Raw genomic sequence first — 27,926 nt, 5'->3', positions numbered from 1 at the left:
CCATCCTTCCCCTCCCTCTTCATCCCTTCCCCTCCCCGCACCGGGCGGGGCGAGGGGGAGCTCGGCGGGCGCCGAGGGGCGGAGCGGCCCCGCCGGGGGGCGGTGGCGGCGGTGCCGGGACGCGGAGCCGCGCTCAGCGCCCCGCGGAGCGGCTCGGCACGGCTCGGCCCCCGGAGCCATGCCGCTGCCGTGCCGGGGCTGGACGCTGGCTTTGCTCACGCTGCTGGTCGGCTTCCTCATCTTCGCCGACATCTCCGAGATCGAGGAGGAGGAGGGCAGCGGGTAAGGAGCCCCCGCTCCGCGGCGCGGAGGATGGAGGAGGAGGAGGAGGAGGATGGAGGATGGAGGAGGAGGAGCGGGGCTCGGGGAGCGGCCGGACAGTTTTCTTTGTCTCCTGCTCTGCCGGCTCCTCGAGAGCCCAAGTGGGCAGGGAGCTCGCTCCGCGCACCGCGCAGCCGGCGGCAGCCCCGGGAGGGACCCCCCGGGACCCCCCCCCCAGTGGGACGGGACGGGACCGGGTGGGACGGGGAGATGGGGCCGGTCCCGGTCCCGTTGGGGACGTGGAGATATCGGGTCGGGTCGGGTGCTGGAGCAGGTGCCGGTCCCCCAGAGGCACGGGCATCCCGCTCCGGGTTGGGGTGCTGAGCCGGGTGCAGGTCCCGGTGGCGGTGCTGGTGCGGTGCCGGCAGCTTCGGGGTGGTAGAGAGGGGTTGGGGAGAGGGGGCTGCGGCTCGGCTGGGGATGGAGGGGAGAGCTGCATCCCGGGGGGCTCGGTGGGTCCGGGTGGGCGTGGTGGAGCGGGCACCCTGTACCCTGGGGCGGTGGGAAGGGGCCGGTCTGCAGGGGGCTGGGGCGAGGACCCGTCCATGGGGAGGGAGAGAGGGAGCAGGGACAAGATTTGGGATGGGTGGGGGATGATGGAGAGCACTGGGAGAGCTCACGCTGTTTGGCTGTTGGGTCGGAGGCTTTAGGATCGCGTACTGCTCCTACCTGGGGCGTCCTGTGTGGCAGGGACTAAGGAACCCTAAATCTGGGAAGAGGAGCAATGCCCTTCCCGCCCCGTAAACCCCATCTCGGAAGGCTGCTTGGTAAATGAGGGAGTGAGAGGAGGAAGAGCAGAGAGGAGGGCTTGCATTAACCCGAGGAACTCACTGCAGCAGCGTGGGAAAACAAGTCACATCGCTGTAGGAACGGGGGGTGCCCTGGTGGTGCCAAAATGGCACGGGGTCCTTCTTTCTGCTCAGGACTGGGTGGAATTTCCTGCTGGAGTAGCTCAGAACAAACACCTAGCACTCGGCTAAAACTGTAAATGAAACGCGGTGATGTTTGTCGTCGTTTCATTGTTGGATCACGCCGGGTGCCACGGGCTAGAAGTGCTTAAAGGTCAGTAGCCCTGCCCAGAAACATCCAGCACCAGGCTGTAGGTTACCAGGCTGGGCAGATTATTGCTCTGCTACGAGCTGACGCTGCCTATACAATAAGAAAGGAAATGAAATGCTTCAGGAGCATCCTCCCCATCGGACAGGCTGCTCCGATCCCCTCGCTTTCCTCCCATCCTTTTTTCCGGCTTTGGCTCTTTCTTCTCCCTCCTCACCTATCTGCTAGATCTGCCTGCTAGAACTTGCTGTGCCCTTATTGAAAATCTATTCTGTTGTGTTAGTTACTTGTCCTGCTCTTCACCCAGGTTCATTAGGGACTTCCAGGTGTTTTTTGGGTTTGATTTTGTTGTTTTTCTCCCCTCCTCCCTTTTCTGTACGTGTTATGGAAATTGGATGTTTGCTGGCTGCTTATCTCCAAGCCCTGGCATCTGAGTTTGTTGCTGTAGTTCTCCAAGGAAGTACTGCCAAACAGTTCAGCGGCAGAGACAGCAACAGGGTCAGATGAGTTCTGCAGGAATATCGAGCAGCCTCTTTCATACGGCGTTTCAGCAAGTGCGGGAGGTAACGTGGGCAGGAGAGGAGATCCCTGTGCCCCTGGCTCAGACCCACTCGCTGCCCCAGGGACTGAAGGAGGTTTCCTACAATCCAGTGCCCTCTGATACATGTGCATTAGTCCCAGGCCAATTTATTTTCTTTATAAATAAGCTACCACATTGGCTGGGACACAGAGACACCCAGAGCAAAGGTGAGACTATATTTAGAAGTCACCACGAAGTAGGACAAACCCTTTCTCCTCCTTTCTCCATTCCCACCCACATCTTTTCCCCATTGCATGTCCCAAATCCCTGAAGTAGCCTATGTTTGAGCTCCTTCATCCCAAGCTCTGCTCATCATACACCCCTGACTCTTAGCACAGGAGCCTGGCACAAGGAACACCCCATCCCTGCGTGCAGCCATGGTGCTGGTGATGGCCAACACGATGCTGTGACCTGGCTGAAAGGCATTGCTGGGGAGAAGTAGCAAAGCTGCAAAGAGTGAGACAGCCCAGGAGATGGTTATGGTTTTTCAGCTTCTGGGGCCATGTGCTAGCGGCGTCTTTTCCAATCAGGACTTGTAGGTAAAGGGGAAGACAAAATGTGTGCCGTGGTGTAGAGAAACCGCAAAGTTTTCTAGGAGCTCTCGGCATTCCCAGAAGGGAACAGTTCCACCCTGTTAGAGGTTTGGAAGCCACTGGCTTTTTGTTCAGCTCTCTCCCAGGTTGGGAATATCCAGCTGGTGGATGGTTTAGCTTGGTGTCCTCCTCCCTGATCCCCTGGCACCACCTCAGTGGTTGGCGTGGCCCTAAATGGGAAGCAGGGGGAAGAGGCAGGCAGAGACCCCTGGCACCGAGGGGCTGGGAGCTGCAGGCAGGTGCAACTCTTTTCTTCTTTTTCCTTGGCATCGAAACACTCTCTAATTATTGCGAGGAGCGAACAGCTTGCCCACTTTTACACATACCCTGCCCCCTGCCTGTGATTTGGATTGTCTTTGGAAGGATCTGCCTCGTACGGGTAAGAACAGGGGGAACATATTTCTCTCACCTACAAATACTGGGAAATCGAAGAAAGAGAGAACAAAATGTTCATTAGGTACAAAGTAAAAATGTAATATTACTGGCAAACGGACAAAAAAAAAAAAAAACATGCTGTTTGCCCAGACAAAAAGTTCCCAGCATCACAGGTGAAAAAGGGGGCTTGGAGCCGAGAGCATCTCTGCCTGGCGGAGCTTCCTGAAGAAGGAGACTCCTTAGGAAGCAAGCATCTTTGCTCCTCCAGATACTATTATCCCTCCTCCTGCAGAGGGGAGAAGCTGAAACAAAGAGGCTAAATGACAGTGCTGGGGCAAGGATGGAAAATCAGCAGTTTCTGGGGCCCGGCGCTGTGCTGCTCTCGCTAGCCCCTTTCCTCTCACCCATTTCGGCATGGGCACCCCTCTGCCCACCTGCCTGGAGCCGGTGGTGGGGTGCCAAAGGGGAGGTGGATGCGCTCGCCCTCGCTCCTGTCCCACCGGGGTGACATGTAGAGGTTTCCAGCAGTGACATGTGGATGCTTCCAGCAGCGTGGCCACATCAGTCCCCAGCAGCCACCCTCGTCCCGGCCGCTGAACTTTTCCTGCAGCCCGTTGGCGCCCGCCTTTCCCCGCACCGCTCCGTGCACAGCTCTTTGTTTCCCCAGAAAAGAGACAAAAGAGGCATTCGGGGCTGGCTTGGGGAATGCAACAGCAATCGCTGCCATTTCTTCATCCAGCCTAGGACAGGGGAGCGGGCCAGACCTCTCCTGCCTTCTGCGGAGGCAGACAAAGGAGTGGGATAATTATTGGGAAAGCGAGGGGGATAATTGTTGGAAAATTCTGCTCCTTGGTGGCGGTTTAAAGGGACTCTTTGTTATGCATCTGCCGTAGCGGTTCTGCAGGGGTCCGGCTGTGTCCTGATTGTCTGTAGAGGGAGCTGGTGACCTGCTGCCACCAGGTGACTTCTGGAATTAGCGTGAGCCATCTTAGGCAGCACTTGACACTTGGTAATGGGTCAGACTTAATATGAGTCAACCTTTTTCTCTGCTAGTCCGGACCACGCGCCTTTCCATCCTGATTACAACAGGAATCATATTCTGCTCTTTGAAGTGATGAACTGGAGGATTAAATATCGCTGGCCTGCCCCGAAGCTTGTCGTCAAATCGCCACGTTTCCAATGCCTGCCTGTCGAAGTCTCGGGAGAGCCACAAAAAGGCTTCACGTCCTCGGCGGTGGCTGATGCGTTTGCTCTGAGTGGCCTGTAGCATGCTACAGTCATAACACTTCTTGTCAAGGCTGGTCCATCGACTATAAACATCCTGCTGAAGTCCTTCGGGCTGTGATTTATTGCGCCTGACCCGGAGTCAAAGACTTGCTCTACACCGGAAAGTTTTGCTGAAGAAAAGTGCCACACTCTGCCAACCCCGGCTTTTGTGCGCTCGCACAGCGGGTGCGCAGGAACCAACAATTACCTGGGTGGGTCTGGAGGAGGAACGCCTCTCCGCAGCACAGATCCCACGGACACCAAGTAACTGTTCATGCAAATCAAGTCCATGGAGAGGCCTTTGTACTCGTTGGGTATGGCAAGGCTCTAACAAAAGCCCCGTGACGCATCGGGCTGGAAAATAAAAGCAATGTTGGAGCGCTGATTTGAATGAGGAAATATTCGGTGTAGGCTTTGATTGCCACACTCCTGACAATACCTCCAGCAGCCCATTTTCAGGTTGGCTGCAGAGCTCCCCTTGCTCCCTGTCAGCACTGCTGTGGCACAGAAAAGCCCCATCTCCTGATGAGCCACAGGGGAGGAGGGCAGGGGCGGCTGCCACAAAATAATGGGCAAAACCCCCGTGCTGCTGCCTAGGGAAGGTGAAGGGGATGAATCTTAGCTTATTTCCTCAAGCTGAGCTCCGAGGGGACAGCAGGAGCAGTGGTGCCTGCAGGAGGGATGAGCAGCAGGATGGGAAACACCAGCAGGACCCTGAGCTGTCCAGTGGAGCAAAGCCAAATCCAGCACCAGGAACATAACCAGGCCCTCTGTGGGGTTTTCCTTACAGCTGGTGAAAACTTCAGTCCAGTCCTGCCCATCTGCTGCCTGCAAGACCCCAAGGAGGGGATTTCCGAGGATGCCCATGAGGGGAGCGATGGCAGCAGCCCTCTGGCTGCTTCTCCAGCCAACTCTCCTTGGGCACGGAGGTGCCGGAGCCACAGCCGGTCCCAGCTGCTACAACCAGAGTGCCGAGGAGACAAAAGCCACCCCGATAAGTGCTACAAGTTTCCCTTTCACCTAGGTGGGCTTTCTTTGTCCAGTCACTAACCCTGCAAATGCACCATTTAAATCTGGAAGGGAATGGACACTGATTAAAGGCTTGTCTTTTCTTTTTTTTTTTTCCTCTTATATTCTGTGCTCACATGCCTGCAGCAACCGTGGTTATTCTGCTTGGACATCTGTTCGTCTTTGCCTACCTGCATGCCAAATGTGCTTCAGATCCTCCAGAAAAGCATTTAACAGGAGCTCCTATACCTTTCCCTGGGCTTCCCAGTTATGAGTGTTTTGGTTTTTCATCCCTAAGAGCAGAACTACTCAAATAATGCATCTACAAGCACTGTTGCTATAAAAAAACAGTTGTTTCAAAGCCAGGCTTCCTCTAATTGCCTCCATCATTTGCTTTCCTTGGGTCTGGGTCACCTTCAGCAGCAAGAAATAAACCCAAACCACAGTATTAGACAGTAATTATTTTGCTTTTTCCCTGCTGTCCTTCCCCAGCTGGCTCTGGAAACCAGGGAATTCCCTGTCCCAGCAAATTTACCGTGGGAGCAGACTTTGAAGTGTCCTTCAGCAAACAGCATGGCAGAGCAGGCTGGTGTCAGCAGCTCTGCCCATCGCAATTCAATAGCAAGGAAAAAAAAAAAAAGGAATCCTTACAGCTCTGTTTCCTTTGTGCTCCCACTGTAAATCTAAGCAAGTCCTTTGCCTTGGCTAAGCAGCAGCCTTGGTGGTGGTGGCCTTGGGATAAGCACCCTCACCAGAAGCACTGCTGGCACGCTGACTTCACTGGTCTTGCTGTTGAACATACACAGGTCTCTTGTTTGCGTGGTGTGCAATTCATCAAGCTGGTTGCTTGTTCACAGGGTCAGTTCTTTCCAAAATTAAGCGCTAGACTCTTGCTTGTTGCTACTGCAACTGAAGTCCTTGTCATTGCACATAGAAACCCACTGGGAATAGCACAAACAAACAAAAAAAACCACCAGGCTGGCCATCTGCATGCTGAGCACCCTGTCCCTGCCCGCTGAGCACTCTCCATATGCAAGGCTGCTTTTAAAAGCACGCACTGTCACCGTCACAACAAGGTTTTGCTGTGCTCTTGTGGCCTCCCTGCCTCAGACAGCATCACGGCAGGCTCCAGGCATCTCTGTTTGAGGGGCGGTTGTCCCACCACCATCCGTCACCTCCGACCCAGGTGTCACCATCATCCGTGGGAACATCAACCAGCAGCTATGGCTGGGGACATGTTTCCCCTGCTAAGGTTAAGCGTTGTCATCAGACATCCCCTGCACCTTCTCAGGCACTCAGAAGCACACTCGACTGTCGCCCAACAGCTGCTCACTTGGTAATTAAACTTCTTCCTGCTGCTGCCTGGATCTCCACAGCGTGGTTTTGTGAGACAGGGGAAGAGAGAGGAGGCTGAGCTCTGAGATAACCACTGTTTTTTCAATGTATGGCATCTGGACACCATGTTTGGGGGAATAAGTCCATGCAAAGGCAGCTCCATTGCTGGGGAATGCCTCTGATGGTGGGCAAATGGCTCAGGTGTTTGCTGGCCATGAGGTGCAGCTCTCACCAGGGTGTTCCTGGTACCCAATGTCATGTTGAGGATGTTCATACAGAAAATCCGCACCAAGAGGATGTCACTGCCCAGGAGAGGTCCTCAGCATCCACACTGACAGTGGAAAAAGAAAAACGTGAGACCCTGAGTATCCCAATGAGCCTGGGGACCCTCAATCATTTCCCAAGGTACGTGGCACCCGCAATGCTACAAGAGCCGCTGGGATTTCTGCCCTTTAGGACAAGGATGCTCAGGAAGACAGGATCTCCTGCAAGACTGATGCTCTACTGCTTGTGCTCTCTGATAGCTCTGCTCAGTTGGCTGAAAAAAAAATGATCTCGGGACGAACATACAGTGTAGACATGGTTTTTAAGTAGTGACACATTTGTCTCCCTCAGCTCTTTGCTAGGTCTTCCCTGGACTCTTGGTATTTCACCTTCTCCCTTCAGAAGGGGAAAATTAAATCCACAGACAACACCCCTGTCCCAAGCCCCTCTCTGGATGCTTTTACCCTGCTTCAGTGGCTATCTCTTTGCTGGATATTTCACTAACATAGCCAAAGAAGACGAAGGAAGGAATAAGGCCTGCCGGTATGCAGGACGGGGAGAGGTGAAGCGTGTGACATTTCATCCCTGCGAGCACGTGAGTGTTTTGTCTTTAGAGCAGCGATAAAACAGGAGTGTCACGGGGTGATGGAGTCAGGCCATGCTGACATTGTGAGGAACGCGTGTGGATGTGAGACCTGACACTCTACAGGTGCAAGAGAGACAGAGCCTGTGAACCCCGGACCTGCAGACCCTGGGGGGGCAGCAGGGACCTTCAGCGTGCTGCCAGCATCCTCCTGCCCCTCACAGCTCCTTCAGACACGGACTGGGATTTAGTGGCGACACTCTGGTTACCCCAGCACGAAGGGATCCCCAAGCAGCACCCTGGTGATGTGCTGCGGGTGGCCTTTTGTTTGCCTCATGTCCTTTCACCTTTGGAACTGTGCTTTTCCTGCTACTTCTGCACTGGTTTTGTCACGTAAGCATTTCAGCCTAATTGGCTTATCCCTATTAAGCAATAGGTGTCTCTGTTTTGCAAACTCATGTGTCTCGATTCCTGTGCCCTCGGCATACACTGGCAATGATTGCACACAGTGATTTGCAGCCAGGCAGAAAGCTCAGGGCCAAACCCTGCTCTCATTTCCACAGGAGCTGATGCGGAGCCACGGTTCTGCCTGGCACACGGGGCTGCTTCGATGCTGAGCGCCTCCAACCTTTCCCTTCCCTCGCGAGCTGTGGGGTGGGTGAAGTGATGGAGGTGGGGCTGGGGCATGGGAGGAAGCAATTAAATTAGAAAGGCTGGTTTGTACAAGACAGACAGACTGCCTTTTACTTAAGAAGGGTGATAGCAAGTGCTATGAGCGGCAGCGAGGCTGTCGGCTGGCACTTTGTCACCGAGCCTCCCAACCTTGCTCCCCAACTAGTGAGGCAAGGTGATGTTCTTGAATCCCCTGGTACAGGCACGATCTCTGAAATGTGGTTGTATGACTCGATAGAGAGAGTGGAACTTGGAGCTGCAAAAATAGCACCTGATATTTAGGAAGTTTTTGACACCCTGGCTGCCAAGCTGTGACAATATGAACAAGTGAGATTTTAAACACATCGAAGTGAGATTTCAAATGTCTCATCAAGATATATTGCAGGCTCTTTCATCCTAGCAGACAAATGCTTTAGAAATTTCCTCCAAATTAATCCCTAGAGAGGAACCTTGCTCGCCAGGAGAGTGCATGCTGGCAGGGCTGCCCAACGGCCACCGCTCCTCTTAATCGCAGTCTCCTTCACACCCTGGATTGAAAACCTCAAAAGCAACTGATGAAATGTCACCGGGAATGATGGGCAAATCTCAAATGTCCTGGCTCCTCCTGACATGATATAAAATGTGATATGGGGCGGTGAGTGAGAAATGAGCCTGGCAGCTGGGTTTCTGGTGCGAGGGGAAGACTGGGGTGGGCAGGCAGTGTTGTGTGCCAGCATCCCATCTCCAGGGTCAGAAATGGGGTCGATGCCATCATTCCTCACCCAATTTTGGCTTTAGTTTCCCATTTGGCAGTTGGCCGATGTTGTGGGCCTGCCTCCCTCTGAATAGAGCGTTCCCTCTGCATGTTTTGTCTCTTCTGCGATAGCGAGAGCAGCTCATCATTGGATGGGCTTTGACATGCTCCCCTCAGCAATCAGCTGAGCATCCAGCGAGAAGCCCCCAAGGGGACTTGCTGATGAACGCGACCTTCTGCTGGTCTCAACACAAACCCCAAACTTCAGGGGAGAGGAGGGAGGGTTGAAGCCTGTGTCCTCGTCCCAGTTTTGCAGTACTGTCCTGAGTGAATCCTGACCCCGAAGGCCCCTTCCCTGAGGGCTCAGGGAGCAAAGGGCTTATCTCGATGACTGCATTTCTCTTGGTCAGCAGAACGAATTTGGTCATTTCATGGGGCAGCCAGAGGACATGAGCCTGTCTCTAACATGGTGATGTGTGGGTGCCATCTGGTCCCTGACACCCCCAGGTCTGGCCCACATGCATGCACGTCGGATTACCTATCATTGAGAGCATCAGCAGAGCTGAAGTGTGTCAGGCTTTGGAGGAAGGGTGTTATCGACGTGTTTGTAGTTCGTTTCCAGTGCCAGCTTCCAGTTTCCCTTTCCCCAGGCCTTCTGGTGGCAGTGAGCAGGTCGGCCTGGCCTGCAGGGGGTCTGTCAGCGCCCTGCTGGCATTGCCCAGGCCGGGCATCACGCCTGTGATCAATTCCTGTGGCCCTCTGTGTTACGTGTGCTTCCCCTCAGCCAGCAAGAGCCATGCTCAGGAAGGGCAAGAGACATCTGCTCCTGTCCTGGGCTGTGGACCCATCACCTCTGGTGTCACAGGCCAAGCCGCTTCCCTGTCACCATCCCAGCCTTAAAGTGAGGATCACAAGATGCTCCTAATGCAAAAGAGGGCTGTGAAAGCTCACTCAGTAGGTGTTATTCATTTGCACTCCTCAGATAAAACTGTGGCACTCCAAGCTGTCTTTCTGAGGAATTCGGATGAATAAATTTCGTTTAACAATCCCCCTACGGGTTACGGTGCTGTTACTACCTCTGCTTTATGCGGAGGAGGGAGGAGACGGGAGCTGGGGCAACTTGGCTCATCCCAGGTCAGGAAGGCTCTGGCAGGTTTTGTTCTAGAAATGCAAATGCGGCTGACTGGGTGCTTGGATGTGGCCGAATTGTGTAGCTCACGTATTTGGAGCATCCATGCTTGTTGTGCCTGCTTCCCATGTGTCTTCTGCTCTGGGAAGAAGGAGGAACATGAGGTGGGTTTTGTAAAATACCCACGGCAAACACATTTTCAGATTTGTAAGCTTGCGAACAGGGGTGTGCAAAGCCTGCTTTTAGAGACCCAGTCACCCAAAGAAGCTGTGTGACCTACTTGTTCAGTCAGAGCAGCTTTGATTCCATGTATTGAAATTGCTGGAAGCAAAACCAAACTGCACTGAGCAACAATTAAGAGAATCATTTAAGAAGTGGACAATGATGAAAAGGGAACCAAAACCCCTAAACAGCCCATTCATAGACTGTGAATGGAAAAGTCTTTGCATACCTGGTTTGTGAGGAATTATTCATCCAAGAAAATTTGGACCTGAACCATAAGACATTTTTTCATTCCTCTCTGATATATGAATCAGTGTCACTCTAGAACTAAGCACAGAATATTTTGACCTATATAATATCTTAGACAGTCAAAATTCAGCTTGAAAAATCTTACAGCAAAAATAAGAAAGGATGGCATAAGCCAGTAATAAGGCATTATCGCATATAGATGCAACTTATCGCTGGAAAACATCCAAGCCGAAGTCAAAAGAAGAGCGTTTTGTAAATAATAGGATTAGGAAGCAGGTTGGTACTTTGTGGGGCTGGCTATACAATCAAACTGATAACAGCTAGATTAATAAAGCAATTCAATCTAAACACGCTGTAGCACCAGAAAGCTTTTCAAAATCAATGCCTATCAGTGCAATTTTAATCGAGGTTGGTCTTTGCCTTTTGAAGCCAAGAGATTTGAAACTCCAGGTCAGTAAGGTGTAATAAAAAGCATTGTGTTTGTTTGTTTGTTTGTTTGTTTAACATGTGCCTCTTAATTACTACCTTCCATTTCTTAAAGTTTTCCTTTTCCCAGGTGGGACTGGAGAGGTGGTACAGCAATAGTAGCTTGGCTGTGTTGGTAGCTGTGGCAAACCCTGGAAAATGTGGTGCTTGGCTAAACTGGGGGCATTTTGAGCAACTGGTGTGCCTGGCTGGTACCTGCTGGAGGGCTGAGAGAGACATCTGGATGGGGGAATCTTCCCCGTGGTATCACAGCTCTCATTGTCTTTGGTTGTAGAAAGGGAGATTGTATGGAGAGTGTCCAGAAGTTACAGTGTGGGACAGGAAGGATGGAAAGGCCGGTGGTTTTGAGGTCACAGGAGTGTTTTAGGGTTGACTGGACAAGTGGAGAGCTTCAGCCAAGTATCATGTCCCAGTCTCAGGCAATCTCTGTGGCTTGGAGAGAGAACCCAAGCCCAGTGGGGGGAGCAGCATCCCTGCCAGCATCTCAGGAGCTTGCCAAGAGCATCCCTGCTGCCTCTGGGCCAGATGCTGGCTAGAAGAGCCCTGCTCACTCCTCCACTGCTGAGCTGTCCCTTCCAAGTTCATATAAGACAGCAGTTCTCTGCCATAATAGGGTACAGATCATATAAATACCCACCCAGGGAGGAAGGCAGCATTTTCTTGCCCTCTTGGGTGCCTGAACAAGGCAGCCACAAGAACACTTTGTGCTGTTTGCATTGAACGCTTTGTGCTCTGTTTGCATTGCAATATTTTGAAAACTTTTGCTTTTCACAGTGGAGGGAAAATGAAGAGCTGACCTCTCTCCCCACTGCCTCCACACGCAGCGAGCTGGGAGGTGGGCTCCCAGATCTTCTTCCTCACATCCAGCATCGCCTGCCCGAGCACCTGCCTGAATTTCAGGAGAAAACATGCACAGAGCTGTCACTGGGGGCATGTAAAGCTTAGCTTGGATAAATGCATTTGAATAACATGTTGTGAAGCTTCGGATCAGTCCTGCTGTAGCCACAAAAAGTGGATGAGGTGGGCACTAAGAGGTCTTCTCCACTTCCAGATTTCTGTGATTTTTCCCCCCCTTTCACAGAGATTGTGAACCAGCACTTATTCAGAGAGCAACATTTCTTTTTTCTAAGCCCTTAATCCAGTCCCTATCTCTCTTACAGCAAGTGTGAAGGAGTGTGAATCCCATTTGGAAGGCTCCTTCAGAGGAGACGTCTCTGAAAGGATGCGTGGTTTGCACGCTAATCCAGCCTGCTCCCACAACCCGCGGTGAACCCCATTAAAGCAGAGGCTTGTTAAATGCCAGTAGGCTCTAGGAATAAGCCAGTCCTGCTGTGAAACAGCTTGCTAGCTCTCAGGTTTGTCAGAGGAAAAAGGAGAGTGTTGGAGGAAGAAGCTCAGTGGCTTGGCCATAGAATGGGCTCCCGTGGGAGGGAGGGAGGGAAGGGACAACCATCACAGCTTCTCCAAGGGTTTTATATCATGCAGTGCTGAGGGTTGCTCTCAGCCTAACTAAGGGGTTTACATCACATCCCACAAGCCTGAAAATCTTTTTAATGCTACCAAATGGCCATGCTCACTATTTCATTTGTGTCTAATACATCTGGGATCTTTTTAGGACTGCTAGAAATACCTGCTCCTGAGATACATTTTCATTAAGGGATATATTTCCAGGTAATAATATTTCTGCTGGAAAAGAATTTGGTTCTCTTTATGAGCATGTTCATACAGTTATCTGTACAATGGAAACAATAAAACGGAGCAATGAGGACGTGGCGGCTAAAATGTGTCTGCCACTGAGTGTCACCAGAAAGCAGGGGACAGATTCTTTGTGGCCTGCTTCAAAATAGCGAGCTAAAGCAAGAAGGGGCTCTGCAGCTAAATGCAGAACAACACTGGGATTTGTTTAACCAAGGATTTATGGGCCATATGAGTGACATTGGTTTCTGAAGGGGCTTGGTACCACCTATTTTAAATTATAGCAACAGTCCAGCGCCTGGTGCTGGAAACATGGGCTCTGCCTTCCCACAGGTCCTGCTCAGGCAGGGTTGGTGCCCATCCTCGTGCAGGGCTGTGGCAGTGACAAGGCTGTCCCTTCAGGTCCCAGCTCCAGTTTGAGTGACCACGGTGAGTTGGTCTCATAGCTTCAGCCAGGTCACACCAAGGGTGGAGACCAGGGGCTTCAGGGCACCCATGGGACCAGAGCAGGTTGGAACACGGCCATGGGTCTCTCTTGGGTCACTGGAAGCTGGGAGAAGGCGCATGGTGAGGACAAGGTCTCTGCAAGTCACCCAGGAGGCTGGTGGCTCATTTGGGATAAATGGAGACGTTGGGTGGTCTCAGTTGAATCCCAGGATGAAGCCAGAGGCATGAATCCCAGCCATGTCATTCCATTAGTCCCTTGGAGAAGGACAGGGAGACATCCCTTGGAGACCTGGAGGAGACCTTCTCTAGGCACAGCTCCCACCTGATGCGTAAAAAAAAAAAAAAAAAAAAAAAAAAAAAGAGTTGAGATGTATTTAACGCAACCTGTAGGCTGCACGCTGCTTTGACAACAGAGACCAGATGTCTTTGATGGCTGGTTAGAGAGCGCAGGTATTATTAATTGGGTTGGTTAGGAGCTTTTTGCTGTAATGGTTTTACGGTCGCAGTAGGGCAGCAGCGACGACGGATGTGAAAAGCCCTTCACAGGCATCAGGACATCTCCGTTCTGGATGGGGTGAGATGCGAGCCGTGTCTCAGTTCAGAGCCCTTCGGAGCAGGATCTCTTGACTGTTGAACAATGCTTGGCAAAGAGGAGCCGGGTTTATAAATAATGCATTTCCTTTGTCTTGCAGGAGTTCTGGAGGCAGAGGTACAATCAGATCAGCTGTGAACAGCTTACATAGCAAATCTAATAGGTTTGTAAATTAGATTTTGTGTTCATTTGTTTTTGCTGTAAGGCAGCTATTAATCTGCTTCTCCTCTTCGCTGGATAGTGCTGGTCTTATTTAGCAAATGTATCTGTTTCTTTTCACTTCTGCTTTGCATTTTCTTAATCGTTTCTCTCCCTCCTTCCCCAGCTCAGTGCAATAATCATTTGCAAATAACCAAGGATCTGCAAGTTGCAGTGATTGAGAGAATGAGAAAGAGAGAGTTACTTATGGTGAAAATAAGTCAGTGATAGAGTTGCCATTTTCGTAGTTTACTACGTGCTATTAGGAGGGAGAGAGCTTGCTTTGACATCAGAACCCCATTTGGTTTTATCGTAATGCAGTTCTGTAACGTCGCTCCCTTGCAGAGACATTTCGTGGCATCACAGCCTCACTCGGTGCCTCTCTGTGTTATTTTTACGATGATGTTGTTTCATCCCAGCGCTGCCAAGTTGTAAAGCCCAGCGACACCACGCAAGAAAGAAAGAGCTGTGCCATTCTGCGACGGTGTCACAACACATCATCCAAACACAGAAAATGGACAAAACAACAACAAAAAAAATCATAGTTATTCCTCAGATTCCTTTACCCTATTTCCTTTAAGGTTTCTGACACCTCATAAGTAAGCTTTGCAAGGCATGAGACAAAATAGCAAAACACAGGATGGGAAACAACCTCCACTGGAGGCAGCCTCTGGAGAAGGTCCCAGAGCATTTGGTATGTACAAGCACACACGAGGACACTGACATCTAGCCTTTATCAACACATTTCCCTTCCTCTCTGCAACACTACATAGTTTGAGATGTAATGTGTCCTCAGGAGCACCAGCCTTGGGCTGGAGATGTGCCCCCAGGAGCTACACATTGCCGTGAGCCTGGGCTACCAGCTCTGCCCCGTCTCTCCCTCTTTTCCCAGCCTGGGCTTTACCTGCCTTTTATGAATGTATTTATTTACAAACTGTTCCCCGGCTGGAAAAAGCCCTTTGCACTACAGAGGGAGATTCGCTTCAGCTGGTAGCAAGTGCTTTGGCTGTGTGTTTTTCAGAGCGCTCTGAAGTGTGAAGGCTTTTTCGGGGCTGCAGACACACGCACAGCTTCTTGATGAGATGCTTGGGTATTCTCTTTGGAGGGCGGCTGGCTGAAATCAAATATGCAGAGGCTCCCTTAATTTATGCCATTTGATGTAAATTGCACTGAAGTGCTGGGGCCTATTTGCCTCTTAGAGCAGGGATTAAAAGCTGGGGTCTCCCAGTGATCATCTCCAAACCTCAGCATGAGTGTATCTGGCTGTTTCTCATCCCCCTGCTCATTTCTGGGCATGGAGCAGGCAGGATGGATGCTGAAATCATTTTGTTCTTTTTCAATGGGGAAAAAAGTGTTACCAGCAAGCCAATCATCCCCTGTTTGGGATCTTCGTAGTGAGTACCCAACCTCACAAGCAGCACCCAGCAGCTCAATTAATTCATTTCTCCATAGGGTGAAGTGCAGGTTGTGTTTCCCTCTTGAGGTTTTTACCCACCCCAGGAGCTGAGGGGCTCAGCTTTGGGGTGCAGCCCATCTCTCGGTGACATTTGGGGCTCCGCAGGGCTGTGTGTGTCGTCTGCCAGCCTGTCTGCAGTGTGCTCGTGTCTCCCTGTGCATGCACTTCTCTGGCTGGATGTGTACAATTGTGTTTTATGTAAACCTGTAAGTATGTGTTTGTGTGAGCGAGCAGGTATTTAAGGATCTGTGTCGGCTTGAGCGTGGCGGAATACAAACAGGCTTTCAGTTCTCGTTTAGGTAATAACTACAATTTTGCTTTTCTGATGAAGTTTGAATTCCAGCAGCCACCGCCGAAGACAGTGATTAGAAATGCCATTGGGATGCTAACGGATCCTGTCTCTCTCCCTCGCCCTGTCTTTCTTTTCTCTAGAGCTGAAGTAGTAATAAATGACTCTTCGTCTCCAGCTGTTGTTGACAGAAGTAATGAAAGCATTAAGCACGACATTAAACCAGCCTCATCCAAATGGAGACACAACCAGACACTCTCTTTGAAGATCAGGTACTGGTAATTACCTATAGGACAAGAGACAGATCTGGTCCTCTCCAGTGCAAGCTGGCAAATTGCCTCTGTATATCATCTAAAGAAGTCAAGGAAGAAATAAAAGGCTTATCTCCTGCTGAGCTAGACTTCATATCTGTAAGCGATCGCTTGGAAATGAGTTCCCAGCTGAACCAGCTGGCCCTGCAGCCGTGAAATGCGCAGCATTCGAGCCCCCAGTTTCCAGGCCAAGTGCAACTGGTGTGCAATGCTGGTGTGCCCCGGGGGGAATGCAGAGACCCCACTGATGGTGGGCCAGCCACGCTAGCCTGCTGGAAGGGCTGGATGGGGCAGGAGAGGGCATTAGGATGGAGACAGCTATTTGGAAGCTGTTCCGGCAGGGCAGGCAGGAGACAAAGAGTTCATCTTCTGCGTTACCCAAATCCCCTCTGTACCTGAGCTGATGGGGCCGTTTTCTTCCCTGTCCCCAGGAAACAGATCTTGAAGTTCCTGGATGCAGAGAAGGACATTTCGGTGCTGAAGGGGACGCTGAAGCCGGGGGACATCATCCACTACGTCTTTGACAGGGACAGCACCATGAACGTCTCTCAGAACCTGTACGAGCTGCTGCCCCGCACCTCGCCCCTCAAGGGCAAGCAGTTCCCCTCCTGCGCCATCGTGGGCAACTCGGGGGTCCTGCTCAGCAGTGGCTGCGGCCCCGAGATCGATGCACACAGCTTTGTGATCAGGTAGGGGCTGCATCCTGCCGTGTGGTGGGTTTGGGGGGGTTGGAGAGGTGCAAGCCTAAAGTTCACCGATGCAAACACCTTGCTGTGAACTCTTCCAACCACTGCCAAGCGCTCCTTGCAAACACAGCCCATGTCTTCTCATCCTGCTGTCCCCAGCATCCATGTCCTGTGTCACACTGCCCCACAGGCCACAGTGGCAGGTCCTGATCTGCCTGAAATTCCCTCCCTAAGATGCTCGGAGTGCAGAGGAGGAGCACGCCAGCCCTCCCATCCATCCCCAACACCCGTGTACATCCGCTAGCTGAGGGGCTGTGGGAGCCCGCTGATGATTTATGTATGTGCAGACATTTGCTTCCTGGCAAGTCTATTATGAAGACAGCCCAATCCATCAGCAGCTCACGGAGGCAGTCCCCTGCGTGACGTGGGGACGAGGATAATGTCACCTCTGCCCCTGCTCATGGCCAGCTGCTCCAGCCCGGCTGCCGGCAGCTCCCTCCTGGCCACGCGGGACTGGACCCGTTTGCATCCTTAAACAAAACCAGAGAGAGCAAAGGAGAAAACAGCCTGTTGCTCTTCTGGCAAAGTTTAGGGAGGGGTTTCATGTCAGGCAGCAAAGCTGCGAGAGAAAAGTTTTGCTGGGCATAAGGCGGGGTAGGACTGGGATTTGGGGTGAAGTCTCCCCAGCCACGTGTGCTAGTGCAGGGCTGGCATGGATGGGCTCTTCCCACCATAGATTAGCTGAGCCACCACTCAAAACTGCATCCTCACAAGGAGCTTTGCTCCTGGCAGCCTTTTCAGCAGGGCTGGCCATGGGCTCTGTCCACAGCTTTGCTCTTCAGACCCAACGTTTATTTTAAGCCATTTGACTCCTGCGGCGAGCACATCGGATGGGCTCCAGGGCCCCGCATGCTGCTCGCTGGGTTTTCTTTCCATTATTTCCCCATCTGCAAAGTGGGGGAAAATAGCAGTAATGGCTGGTTATGGAGACAGACGGTTAAGACACAATTCCTGCTCGTTAAATACTGTAAATACACTGTAAAACACCACCGGAGAGCACAGTGTGCTCTAGGAACCCCCCATATAACAGGGGGGATCTGCTGGCGGTTTATCCCACAGCCCCTCCATCCTCATCCCTCGCAGGAGCACAGGAGCCCCTACCCGCCTGCACAGCCCCAGAGGAGGCAGCAATTAAAATGATGGAATGAAACTGGGTTTCTGAAGGTCACAGGCTCCAATCAGCCAAACCCCGTGGAGCCCAAGTCCTGTGGCATCCACCTCCTGCCGGTGTCATTGTCACTGCTGGTGCGTGTTCCACCTGGGGACATCTGCCAGCCTGCCCGAGCTGCTGCTGCTGCTGCCGTGGGGCACGCAGGCACTTACAGAGGCAAACATCTTCCTTGCGTGGGAAAAGCCATTTCATTTTAAATCTGCTGTGGCAGCAAACAAGGGAGGTTTGTTGCTCTGCGTTCTTTTTGAGCTGCACCAGCAGCAATACAGACCGTACAAACCCACCCACAGTTACACGCAGCATTAGCAGTGCCCAGAGGAACCTGCACACGCGTGCCAGCATATTGACATAGCTCGTCACTACCAGGTGAGAGCCTCTCTAATTTATCACAAAGCCTCATTCTTCTTCCTTTCTCCTTCCAAAAAGTGAGGGCAAACAGCACATCTGTCACTGTCCTGGCACTGAGCATCACCCCCACAGTATTTGTTAGTGCCCTCTCTCATATCCACTGCAGAGGGCTGTTCAGTGTTTCCCCTCGCAGGTGCAACCTGGCCCCCGTCCAGGAGTACTCGCAGGACGTGGGCATGAAGACAGACCTGGTGACCATGAACCCGTCGGTCATCCAGCGAGCCTTCGAGGACCTGGTGAACGAGACGTGGCGGGAGAAGCTGCTGCAGCGCCTGCACAGCCTCAACGGCAGCATCCTGTGGATCCCGGCGTTCATGGCCAAGGGGGGCAAGGAACGCGTGGAGTGGGTGAACGAGCTCATCCTGAAGCACCGCATCAACGTCAGGACTGCCTACCCCTCGCTGCGCCTGCTGCACGCTGTCCGAGGGTGAGAGCACGGTTGATGCGCTCGGAGCCAGCAGTTCGTGAGCTTCCTGAGCTGGGTTTGTGCTGGAGGCAAACAGCACAAGCTGTTCCTTCTGCAGACTGCGAGGAAGACTCCACGAGCCGTGGCTGGGCCCTAAATGAGAACTGGAGACCACCTTGCAAGTGGGGGCTCTTCACTGGGCTGAGTGTGAGGTGTTATAGCCGTGCAACAGAGCCCGAGTCTGATGGTGCTTTGCTGGCTGTAAGCCTGGATGTCACCACAATCGCTCCCCATCCTACTGTTAGTGCTTTCCTAGGGGAAATGTGCGTGTGCTGGCTAGTGACAAGGCTTGTCACCATGGGCTTGAGCAACATGTGGGGACATCACCCAGCTCCTCACATCAGGGAGCTGGTGGTAGGTTGGAAAGGGCAAGACCCAGTAGTTCCTGAGTAGTTCTTGAGTAGCCCATGTGCTCCTGTACTGGTGCTAATTACAGTGCTCATCTCAAATGAATTTCTAAGGCAGAGAAAGGTCTAACATGGCCCGGCCTGCTGATCAGGTAAATAGGCTCAGGTGGTGGTGAATGGGTGTGTTGGGAGGGCAAGAAGGAGCTGCTGCAATTGCAGGAGTGGGGAAGGCACAGCTGGAGGCTACCAGGGTGGTTATAAAGGAAGGGAGCCCCAGGGGTGAGGCTTCTCTATGAATGCCCTGGGGATGAGGTAGGCTCTTGCTTTATTTCTCTGGGGTGAGAGATCGTTTGTTAGGTATTTAGGGAGAGCAGGCAGGTGGTGGCTTGTGCAGGAGGTGGCTTAGTGGCAGCCCCTTGGCAGCAGCAGTTCTCTCTGATCTGGACCCCAACCTGTTGCTTTCCCAGGCTGGGGATTCATTTGAGCAGGTGATGCTCCCCCCCTAAGCCTCAGCACTAACAGTTCTTGATTACTTCAGGTATTTCTTCCCCCCTGCACCTTCCAGCCTGAGCTTTTTGGAGGGGTTGCTCCCTGCTGACATCGCCTCATGCCAGGGATGGATTGGGCATGGGGCAGGCTCTGGGGATGCTCTCGGGGTGGTTTCCAGCACGAACCAGCCTAAGCCAGGCTCTGGCGTCACGGTGAATCCCAGGCAGCAGCAAGGCTTGAGGACAGCTGGGTCTGCCCTCCAGTGCCTGTGCTTGAGGCTTCCCTGGGCCTCAGAGGCTTTTTACAGAAAATGCTGGCTTTGAGGTAAAGAAAGGGAAGGAAAATGACACCACAACTCACGTAAAAAGGGGGGAAAAATCACCCAAATTCTGAGCTATTTCTAGATGTAATTGACTTACTTTCATCTGTCAAAATAGAATTAAGCTCCTGTAATAAGCCCTTTAAATCAACAGGCTGCTAATCCTGTGCTGGCAACCGCTCCTGGTGCCAGCACCTCCCCGCAGAAAGCTCTGTGAGGGTCTGCTGGGGCTGGGCACCACTGCCCAGCTCCCCACGGGATGAGAGGAGGGTGCCCCAAGCTGCTCGACTCCCCTCCGAGCAAGGGGAGCTGCTGCCTGCCTGCCCTCCTGCTTATCAGCACAGCAGCAGGAAAACAAGGATGCTGTAGATTAATGATTACTATAGCATATGGTGCAGTTTGGGGTGAGGAAGGAGTCTTTTCCCAAGTCAAACTGACCAGAATGACCAGGAGTTTAGTTATTTGTTGTCTTTGATACTAATTTCTACAATCATCGTATATTTTTGCTTGATGAACTCTTTGCTGTTAGAGGGGCATGATCTCCAACAACTTCCACAGCCCCCATCTCTCTGAGGAACGCGGCAGTTATAGCATTAAGCTTTTCCTTTGATGGATCTGAGATTTGTGCAATTAAGACACCCTGTGGAGTGTAGCATGCAGCTGAGAGACAATAACCCACAAAGGCTTCTGAACACCCTCTTGCACTGCAGTGATAGAGTTGTCCCTTCTTCTTTGCTGGATAGAGCTACCTTTGATTTATAATCTATCCTAAGTTGATTTGGAAACCACAAAGAAATGGGGAAGGTCTTTCAGCTAAGAAATTCTTTTAAGTATTTTCTTTTTTTTTTTTTAAGCAATTGCACTTTCTACACAAACTAATGTTATTTCAGCCAACTTCAATTCAGCTACAAAAGTGTTGCCTTTACTCTTCTTCCTTCACTTCCAGAGAAATACATTTGTAAGTTCTTGACTCTTCCTTGAACCACAGAATTTATTGTCCTGCTCTGCTTTCCCCCAGACCAAAATGCATTTCCGTGGCAATTGAACACTTCTTCCTATAATTTGCAGTGCATTTGAGGCACTTGTAGAGCGTGCATCACTGAGATAAATAAAAAGCATTTTGCTTTTGTTGTCCTTAACAGCATCATGTGAGACACCACCTTCCCTGCTGTGTTGGTGCCTTAAATGTTTGCTGGTTGACTTTGTGTTGGTGGTTCTGGATGACCAATGCAGTAGGACAGAGCCTCTTCTCTCGCGGTTAAACTCACCAGCTCTGCTCCCTGTATGCCAAGAGTGGGGAGAGCCATCAGCATTTCAATGGAGGGGCTCAGAAGCAAGCTTTCAAAGTGATGGAGCAGGGTTACAGCTAAGCAGCCTGTTTCGAGTGCCAGCTCCATGGGTTTTGGGGTGCATGACTCACTTCTGAGAGATTCTCTGAAATGTCTCCTGAGCGATGCTTCTGGCAAGCGCGGTGCTCATCTTCTGGCTGGGAAGCAAGCGAGCCCCTTATAAGTCATCTGTTAGCGTCTCCAAAAAGCCTTGTAATCCCCATTGCCAAGCAGCTTTTGTTAGAGAAATAACACGAAATGCAGGAAACGGGGGGAAATAATTGTGTCTGGAGGTCTGACTATCACCTCTTGCGGAGAATTCATGGGCGCGTTTCGGTTCGCCTCGTATAATCTAGTCTAGCTTTTCTCACTGTGTCCATCACTAGGCTTTCTTGGCTGTAACCAATTCTAATCCCATCAGATTTTATTAAGAGCTTCTTTTAAAAAAAATATAAAAATCAATAGATCTTCCAGCTCCTTGGCTCGCTCTCCCATTAGTTTTACCATCCAAGCAGCCGTGACAGCTCGGGCGTGCTCTCTGTGACAGCGATCACCTCGCCTGGTGCCTGCAGCTTTTGTAGCACGGCTCTGCCGTGTGTCCTCAGAAACACAGCTGGGTGGGACATGAGGTGGCTTCATCCTCACCTCAGATCTCTGTCTGGGTCCTCATACCCAAATAACATTTAAGTAAAGCTGTGTGGGGGTTAGATAAGCGGTATCGCAGGAAGGAACGCTTCTGTGGGCAATTATTCTCATCCCTTCTGCACGAGCAAATGAGGCACGCTGTATCCAAGCTGGTGTCTGTCTCCACCAGGTCCCCGTGATGCCTAATTGGTTCCAGTTAATCAGGAAGAAGATTTAGGTATCTCTTCGTAAAAAGAAATGGAGAAGCATAGGAGGGAAAGGGAAAAGAAATAATGATTCTCTTCCCAGTTACATTCCTCCTCTTCTGTCTGCTTGGCGATGGCTCAGCTTGTGGATGTTGAGTACCCTCTGTGTCCACAGGGGCATTGCAGGTACCCAGACCTGGGTGAGGATGTGGTTATTCATCTGTTACCAACCTTTAGTCCCTCAGCATTGGTTTCCTTGTGTTGGGACACTGTAACCAAAGCCCCATGTCCCCCTGCATGTGATGTTTGGAGTTTGGGCTTTGTCCAGGCTGGGGATGAAGCCCAGCTCCAGGTGCAGCTTTGGGACTCTTGGTGAGGACCTGAGGGTCAGTCCCCATCCAGCACAGATCTGGTCGCTGTAAGGTTATTTTGTTGGAGGTGAAGGAGGAAACTGGACACACAGATGGATGGACAAGAAGATTTCGCTCTCCCCCCAGGCTCCAGCACTTCATCTCCTCTCTGTGCCGTTCCCTGCTGGCCCTGTCCTGGCGTGCAGCAGTGGGAGCACGGGGTGCCAGCAGGGTGCTGATTGCCTTCAGCCAGCCTCTTGCGAGCGTTAATGGGAGCAGGATGTGTGTGGCAGGCAGATAATGTGCTTCAGACACTCAGGGGCTAGCACCTCCACAACAGCTTGTGTTTGTATCACACTTGGACAAATAAGCTATTTTAAAAGGGTCTGAAATTGCATTATTTCAGCTATTCTGATTTGTATCACAAAATAATGCAGCTGATGCTGCTGAAACTTGATTTCTTCATTGACCTGGCGTTCTTTTACTCATTTCATCAGTGTGATAGATTTTTAGTTTATTTTATCCTGCTGTTTAACCCCTGCCTGGAGGGTACACATTACTTGAGGGTTTCCTTGGATATATCAGGAGGTGATGAGCAAGCACAGAGCAGGATCCTGTCCTTGCTAATGGTCCCAAATGCTGTCTGCAGAGAGGAGTCCTGCACCCAGCATTTTGGCACAAGCCAGGGCCAGATTCTGCCCCCCAAATTCAATGCACTGGGCAATGCAGGAGGAGGATGAACACTGTCACTCCCTCCAGATACAGGTGGGAGCTGGGGCTTCCTACGGGTGGCATCGGAGCATTGTGTCTCTGGAGGGATTCCCACTGGGCCTCGAAGACTGAGGCACACACCAGCAGCATCGCTGGGCAGTTCTGCTCAGGAGACTTCTTGGAAACCTACTGGGAAATTGGTGTTTCTGTGATTGCCTCCATGTGCTGGAACTGTTAGGTTTTGCCTGGGTTTTGGGGAGGAGCAGCACTTTTCCTAGCAGCCACGGAGGGACTGGTGAAGTCTCTTTTGCAAGACACCTGCCGTGTCCATGGTGGATGGTATCTGGTGAGGAGGAAGCACAGGGCACTGAGCTGCTCCTTCCAAAACCTCTGTCCTTGGCTAGCACCAAGTATCAGCTTGGGTAGGTGCTCAGCTTTGTGTCTGGGCTGCTCCCTTACAAAAGATGGCCTCGATGCTCTGGTGGCATTTTCCATCTGTCGTTATCATGCTCCTCCAAACAAGAGCTGTCTCAGGCAATTCCTGCCTGGCAGCATTATGGCTCTTATCCATAGCTGCATCCCACTCAGGTGCCAAACCATCTCTGTGGCTGCTTACACCCCTGAGGGTTTGTTTACGCTGCTTCTGAAGGAGGTCGGCGCTCAGAAGGGCTCTGAGAAAGGAGGCATTGAGTTTCAGGACTGCTCTTTGCTCTTCTCTTTTAATTGCTGTCTCTTTCCATAAAATGTTGCAGTTAATAGTTATGGTGATTGGTGTAGCCAATTTGAAAAATAATTACTGCCTGCTTCAAGATTATCTTTCCTCCTAATTAAAATCCCGGACCTCACATATTAAAGGTGTGCTGTTGACACAGCATCCCATGTGCGCCCAGACAACCTCATTTGGATTTACAGAATTAATTAGGTTTTATTTCCATCCCCAGCTGTTCTCTCCTGCACTGGGGATGTGGCCACTGTCTCCGCTGGGCAGTGGTGGGAGAGACAAGAGGGAGATCGTCCCACACTCCTGCCACAAAATGGTCATTAAAAAGTGTTCCCCAGCACTCACTGAAGATTTTCCACCTTAATTGTGTAAGAAGTGACTTGGAAGAGCTGTGGTGTGACCTGTGGTATGGTTTGGACGTGATATATTGTGTATGGTATCTGTTATTTTCCTTCTAAGCATCTGAATTGCCACTGTCCACTGTGATATTGCAGAAAGGTTTGGAGTACTCGGTGGTGTTGGGTTGTTTTGGCAGATCCCCTTCCTGCTGAGGCTGGGAGGGCTCTTTGGAGTGCGGCCCTTATCATTTTTGTCATTCTTAATATATCTAAAAAAAAAAGTCAGCATTTTGGGCAGGATGAAGCAGTAGCACCGCAGCAAGCTTTGCTGTCCCCATAGCTCAGCCCCTGGGCAAGCCCACAAAAGGCCAGTGGTGACATGTATTCTTGCTGGTTTCTCCCCACTTTCTTGCTCCTCTTCCATGCTGGGTGCTGAGGAGAGGAGTCAGGCAAGGAGGACATCCTTCCTCAAACACCACACTCATACTTAGTTCAGCTGCCGGTTCCTGGCCAGTTCTGGGGCGTTGGACCCCCATGAACCCGGCCCCTCCTTTCCGTGCATGCTTCTGGAATTTGATTCACCAGAAAAGTCAATTTTCCTCTTATCTCACTGAGAACAAGCAAGTACACTTTGTGCCTTGGTTGCTAAATTTTAATGGCTTTCGTGAAAAGCTAATTTGCAGGATTATGGCTCTGCTCTCCTGCGGGTTCCTGCTGTCTGAGCCCCAGACCCTCGGGAGCCCAGCAGGAAGCGTGAATGAGGAGCAAGACGTGTCCCATGTTCAGTCACCTGCACCCAGGCCCTTTGAATTATCCATCACCAATAATCCACTGGCAGATCCCGCAGTGAGGGCTTGAGCAGGCAGCGGCGGCATCAAACGTGTTCGGGGAGGAGGGAGTGTGCCTGGGGAACTCTTCCACATCCCCCCCCAGATCTTTTCCTTTCTGATTTTGCTCCTCGATGGTGCTTTGCCGCTGAGCAAACCAGAGAAATTGTCTGTGCAATAACGCGATGGGAGCTGGAAACTTCTTATTACAGGATGTTGATACTGCAGGAACTTTTATCAGCAGCCCCAAAAATACAGCTGCAGCTCCTTTCTGCTCATGCATCGCTACAAGATGCCTCCTTCCCCCTGTCTTTTCACCATCCCTAGTAAAAAAAAAACTAGCACAGCTTGCAACAGGGAGCGTATCTAGCTTGTGTATCATGTCTTGCACATTGCAAGATGGCCAACTGTATGTTTGATGGACTGATGTTGTGAAGCCCAGTGTTGTGTTTTGATACAGGACCGCAGAGCAGTGGTTGTGTGTACCACAGGCACTGGAGCAGGTGTGTTTGAGCTCCTCCAGCCTGCTGACCCTCTATTCAAAGGCAAACGTTTTTACAGCCCTGTTGTGTTTACTGTCAGTAAAATCTTCATTGATCAATGAAAATCGTCAGCCGTGTGTGTGAGTGGCTGCTTCGAGGGGCTGCTGGAGTCTACTTGACGTGTGGATGGTTAGGTCTGAGGTATCGATCCCCTCGGTTGATTGGAAGATAATTGTAGGCTGAAGTACCGAAGGCCAGCGTCGCGAGCAATTTGTTTTTCATAACGGATTGCCGAGACATGAGATGCTTCAATGCCATAGCAACACGTGTGGTGTAACCGCCAGACAGAGAGCAGGAGATGCTTATTCATGAAGCATTCCCCAGAGAGGCTTTCTTGGCATGGAGAACTCTTCTGCTAGTCAGAAACCTCTCACTTTGAATCACCAATATATCTCCGCTGGAGGCCGGGAAGGGGGAAAAAAGCACAAGAGATGAGCTGCGTGTGCGAGCCCGGCCACGGGGGCAATAACAGGCTTTCCTCTGCTGTCTTTTTGCAGGTACTGGCTGACCAACAAGGTGCACATCAAGCGACCCACCACCGGCCTCCTCATGTACACCCTGGCCACTCGCTTCTGCAACCGCATCCACCTCTACGGCTTCTGGCCCTTCCCCCTGGACCAGAACCAGCACCCGGTCAAGTACCACTACTACGACAGCCTCAAGTACGGCTACACCTCGCAGGCCAGCCCCCACACCATGCCCTTGGAGTTCAAAGCCTTAAAGACTCTGCACCAGCAGGGAGCCTTGAAGCTGACTGTGGGGGAGTGTGATGGGGCCACCACGTAGGGCGGCCCCCGGCCGCGTTCCTGCAGGCTGCACAACCAGGGCAGGCCGGGGAGGGGGCGGACGGGCCGGGTGCGGCCTGGCGGGGATGGTTGTCTTTGTCAACGCGCAGAGCAGCGGCACAAATACATATACGTGGTACCTATATATATTGACCTGAGTATTATAACTGTTTGGTGTTCACCAAGGAAGGGGCAGGAGAGGCGCGGGAGTATCTGGAGTGGCCGGCCCGGGCGAGACCTCGCGCTCGCTGGGCTGGGAGCGGGCGTTCGAGCGACGTCCGAGGCGTGTGGTGGTGACCTTGGTTTTTGAGGGTGTGATGGGTGAACGTGAAGCCGTTTGTCGTGACTGGTCCGAGGTTGGTAGTTAGTTTGTTCGGCCAAGACCGCCTGGCGCGCTGCAGCAAGGCACGTTCTTGGCTCCGTGCTCGTGGCGGGGAGGGAAGGGGCAGGGAGCGGGGTGGGCAGGGAAGGTTTGTTGGCGGCTCTCACAGCTGAGGAACACCCAGCGGGACCCGTCCCCTGCCAGCAGGGACCGGTGCCTGGCAGGGCAGCACGCAGATCTGATGAGCACAGCCTTTGGAGAGGAGAGGGAGAAGCCTCCAGGAGGCGGTGGATGAGCTGGGTGGACAGTTAGGAGGACGCTGAGGATGACTTTCTTCATCCCTTCTTAAGGAGAGATATAGAAGGGAAGGAGCAGAGATGCTGGAACGTGGCAGGAAGGTTTTTTGCTGCAAACCAACGCCATTAATATTAAGTGTCTTACTGTGCCCCGGTCTAAGACACTCGACATCTGCCAGGGCTCATGAAAACCATAAGTACATCTAACTCTTAATTCCCAAAAGCTACCTGCTAAGCAGCCTGCCTTCTCTCCCCCTCCAAAAATAACCTCTGAAATATTGGTGATAGGCCTGAGACCCAGCCAAGCAGAAAGACCGCAGGACTTCAAGGGACTTTGTCAAGTCTAAATAATTTATTTTCACTTCTCCGCAAGGAGCCAGCACACAGCGCTGCATTACTGAAGTCCTGATCTATCCTTTCTTTCAAGCTCCAATTAGTTGTTGTTCTGAACAGTTAAATAGGATGTCAGATAGCTCTCAATGGGATGCTTGCGTAGTAATGAACGTCAAAGAAATAATTAATCTTTTCCCATGCCTTTCTGAGAGTACCTAAAATATGAAAAAGTTCTTACAACTGTGTTGGCTTTTCTCTAAATTTTGCATTCCTTTTTTGAGGGAAGTAACTAGATTGGTCTGATTAGCTCATTTAATTTTCTGCTTCCATAACCTCCTTGATTCATCTCCTAATTAGTGCTGGGTGCCAGAGTGCAGGTGAGTCCGGGGTTCAGCAAGTGCAATTTGGGTTTAATTTGTGTGCAAGCAAAATAATGCAGAGCCGAGCCCTGGGCACGCGTCGCGATGCTTTTGCGGTGAGGTTTCAGCACCTTTGTGCCTCCTCCTACTGCTGTGGTTTTTAAGTTGAAAAGTGTGCGTTTTGGGTCTGAAATACTTGACATTGTTTCTTTAAAAGCAGAGTGCTTCGAGTGGTTAAAGGAAGAGCTCTCTTTCATGTTTTGGGACGTAGACAGTATGATACCCGTAGGAACCTCCAGCCTGCTAATTAGTGTCAGATGAAGATGCCGAAGATTAAGGTGTAAGCAACATTATAGTGGATAAAAGTGGGCTAATCTG

General features: G+C 51.5%; 1 protein-coding gene across 3 annotated transcripts; it reads left to right on the top strand.

The window, feature by feature from the left end:
• The first annotated feature begins 86 nt into the window (after positions 1-86).
• On the top strand, positions 87-26,383 carry ST8SIA2 (ST8 alpha-N-acetyl-neuraminide alpha-2,8-sialyltransferase 2). Of its 3 annotated transcripts, XM_068695488.1 has the most exons (6): positions 89-282; positions 13,707-13,769; positions 15,693-15,821; positions 16,292-16,549; positions 18,319-18,612; positions 25,951-26,383. In XM_068695488.1, exons 1-6 carry the CDS (start codon positions 179-181, stop codon positions 26,237-26,239), a joined length of 1,137 nt encoding a protein of 378 aa, XP_068551589.1. In that variant the 5' UTR covers positions 89-178; the 3' UTR covers positions 26,240-26,383. The 3 variants fall into 3 exon arrangements, with proteins under 3 accessions (XP_068551591.1, XP_068551590.1, XP_068551589.1); XM_068695490.1 differs by lacking the exon at positions 15,693-15,821 and having other exon boundaries at positions 87-282; XM_068695489.1 differs by lacking the exon at positions 13,707-13,769 and having other exon boundaries at positions 88-282.
• The last annotated feature ends 1,543 nt before the right edge of the window (positions 26,384-27,926 follow it).

This window comes from Anas acuta, chromosome 12 (genome assembly GCF_963932015.1).
Source record: "Anas acuta chromosome 12, bAnaAcu1.1, whole genome shotgun sequence".
NCBI classification, from domain to species: domain Eukaryota; kingdom Metazoa; phylum Chordata; class Aves; order Anseriformes; family Anatidae; genus Anas; species Anas acuta.
Note: the sequence above shows the minus strand (reverse complement) of the source record. Positions and strands in the feature narration are given on the sequence as shown.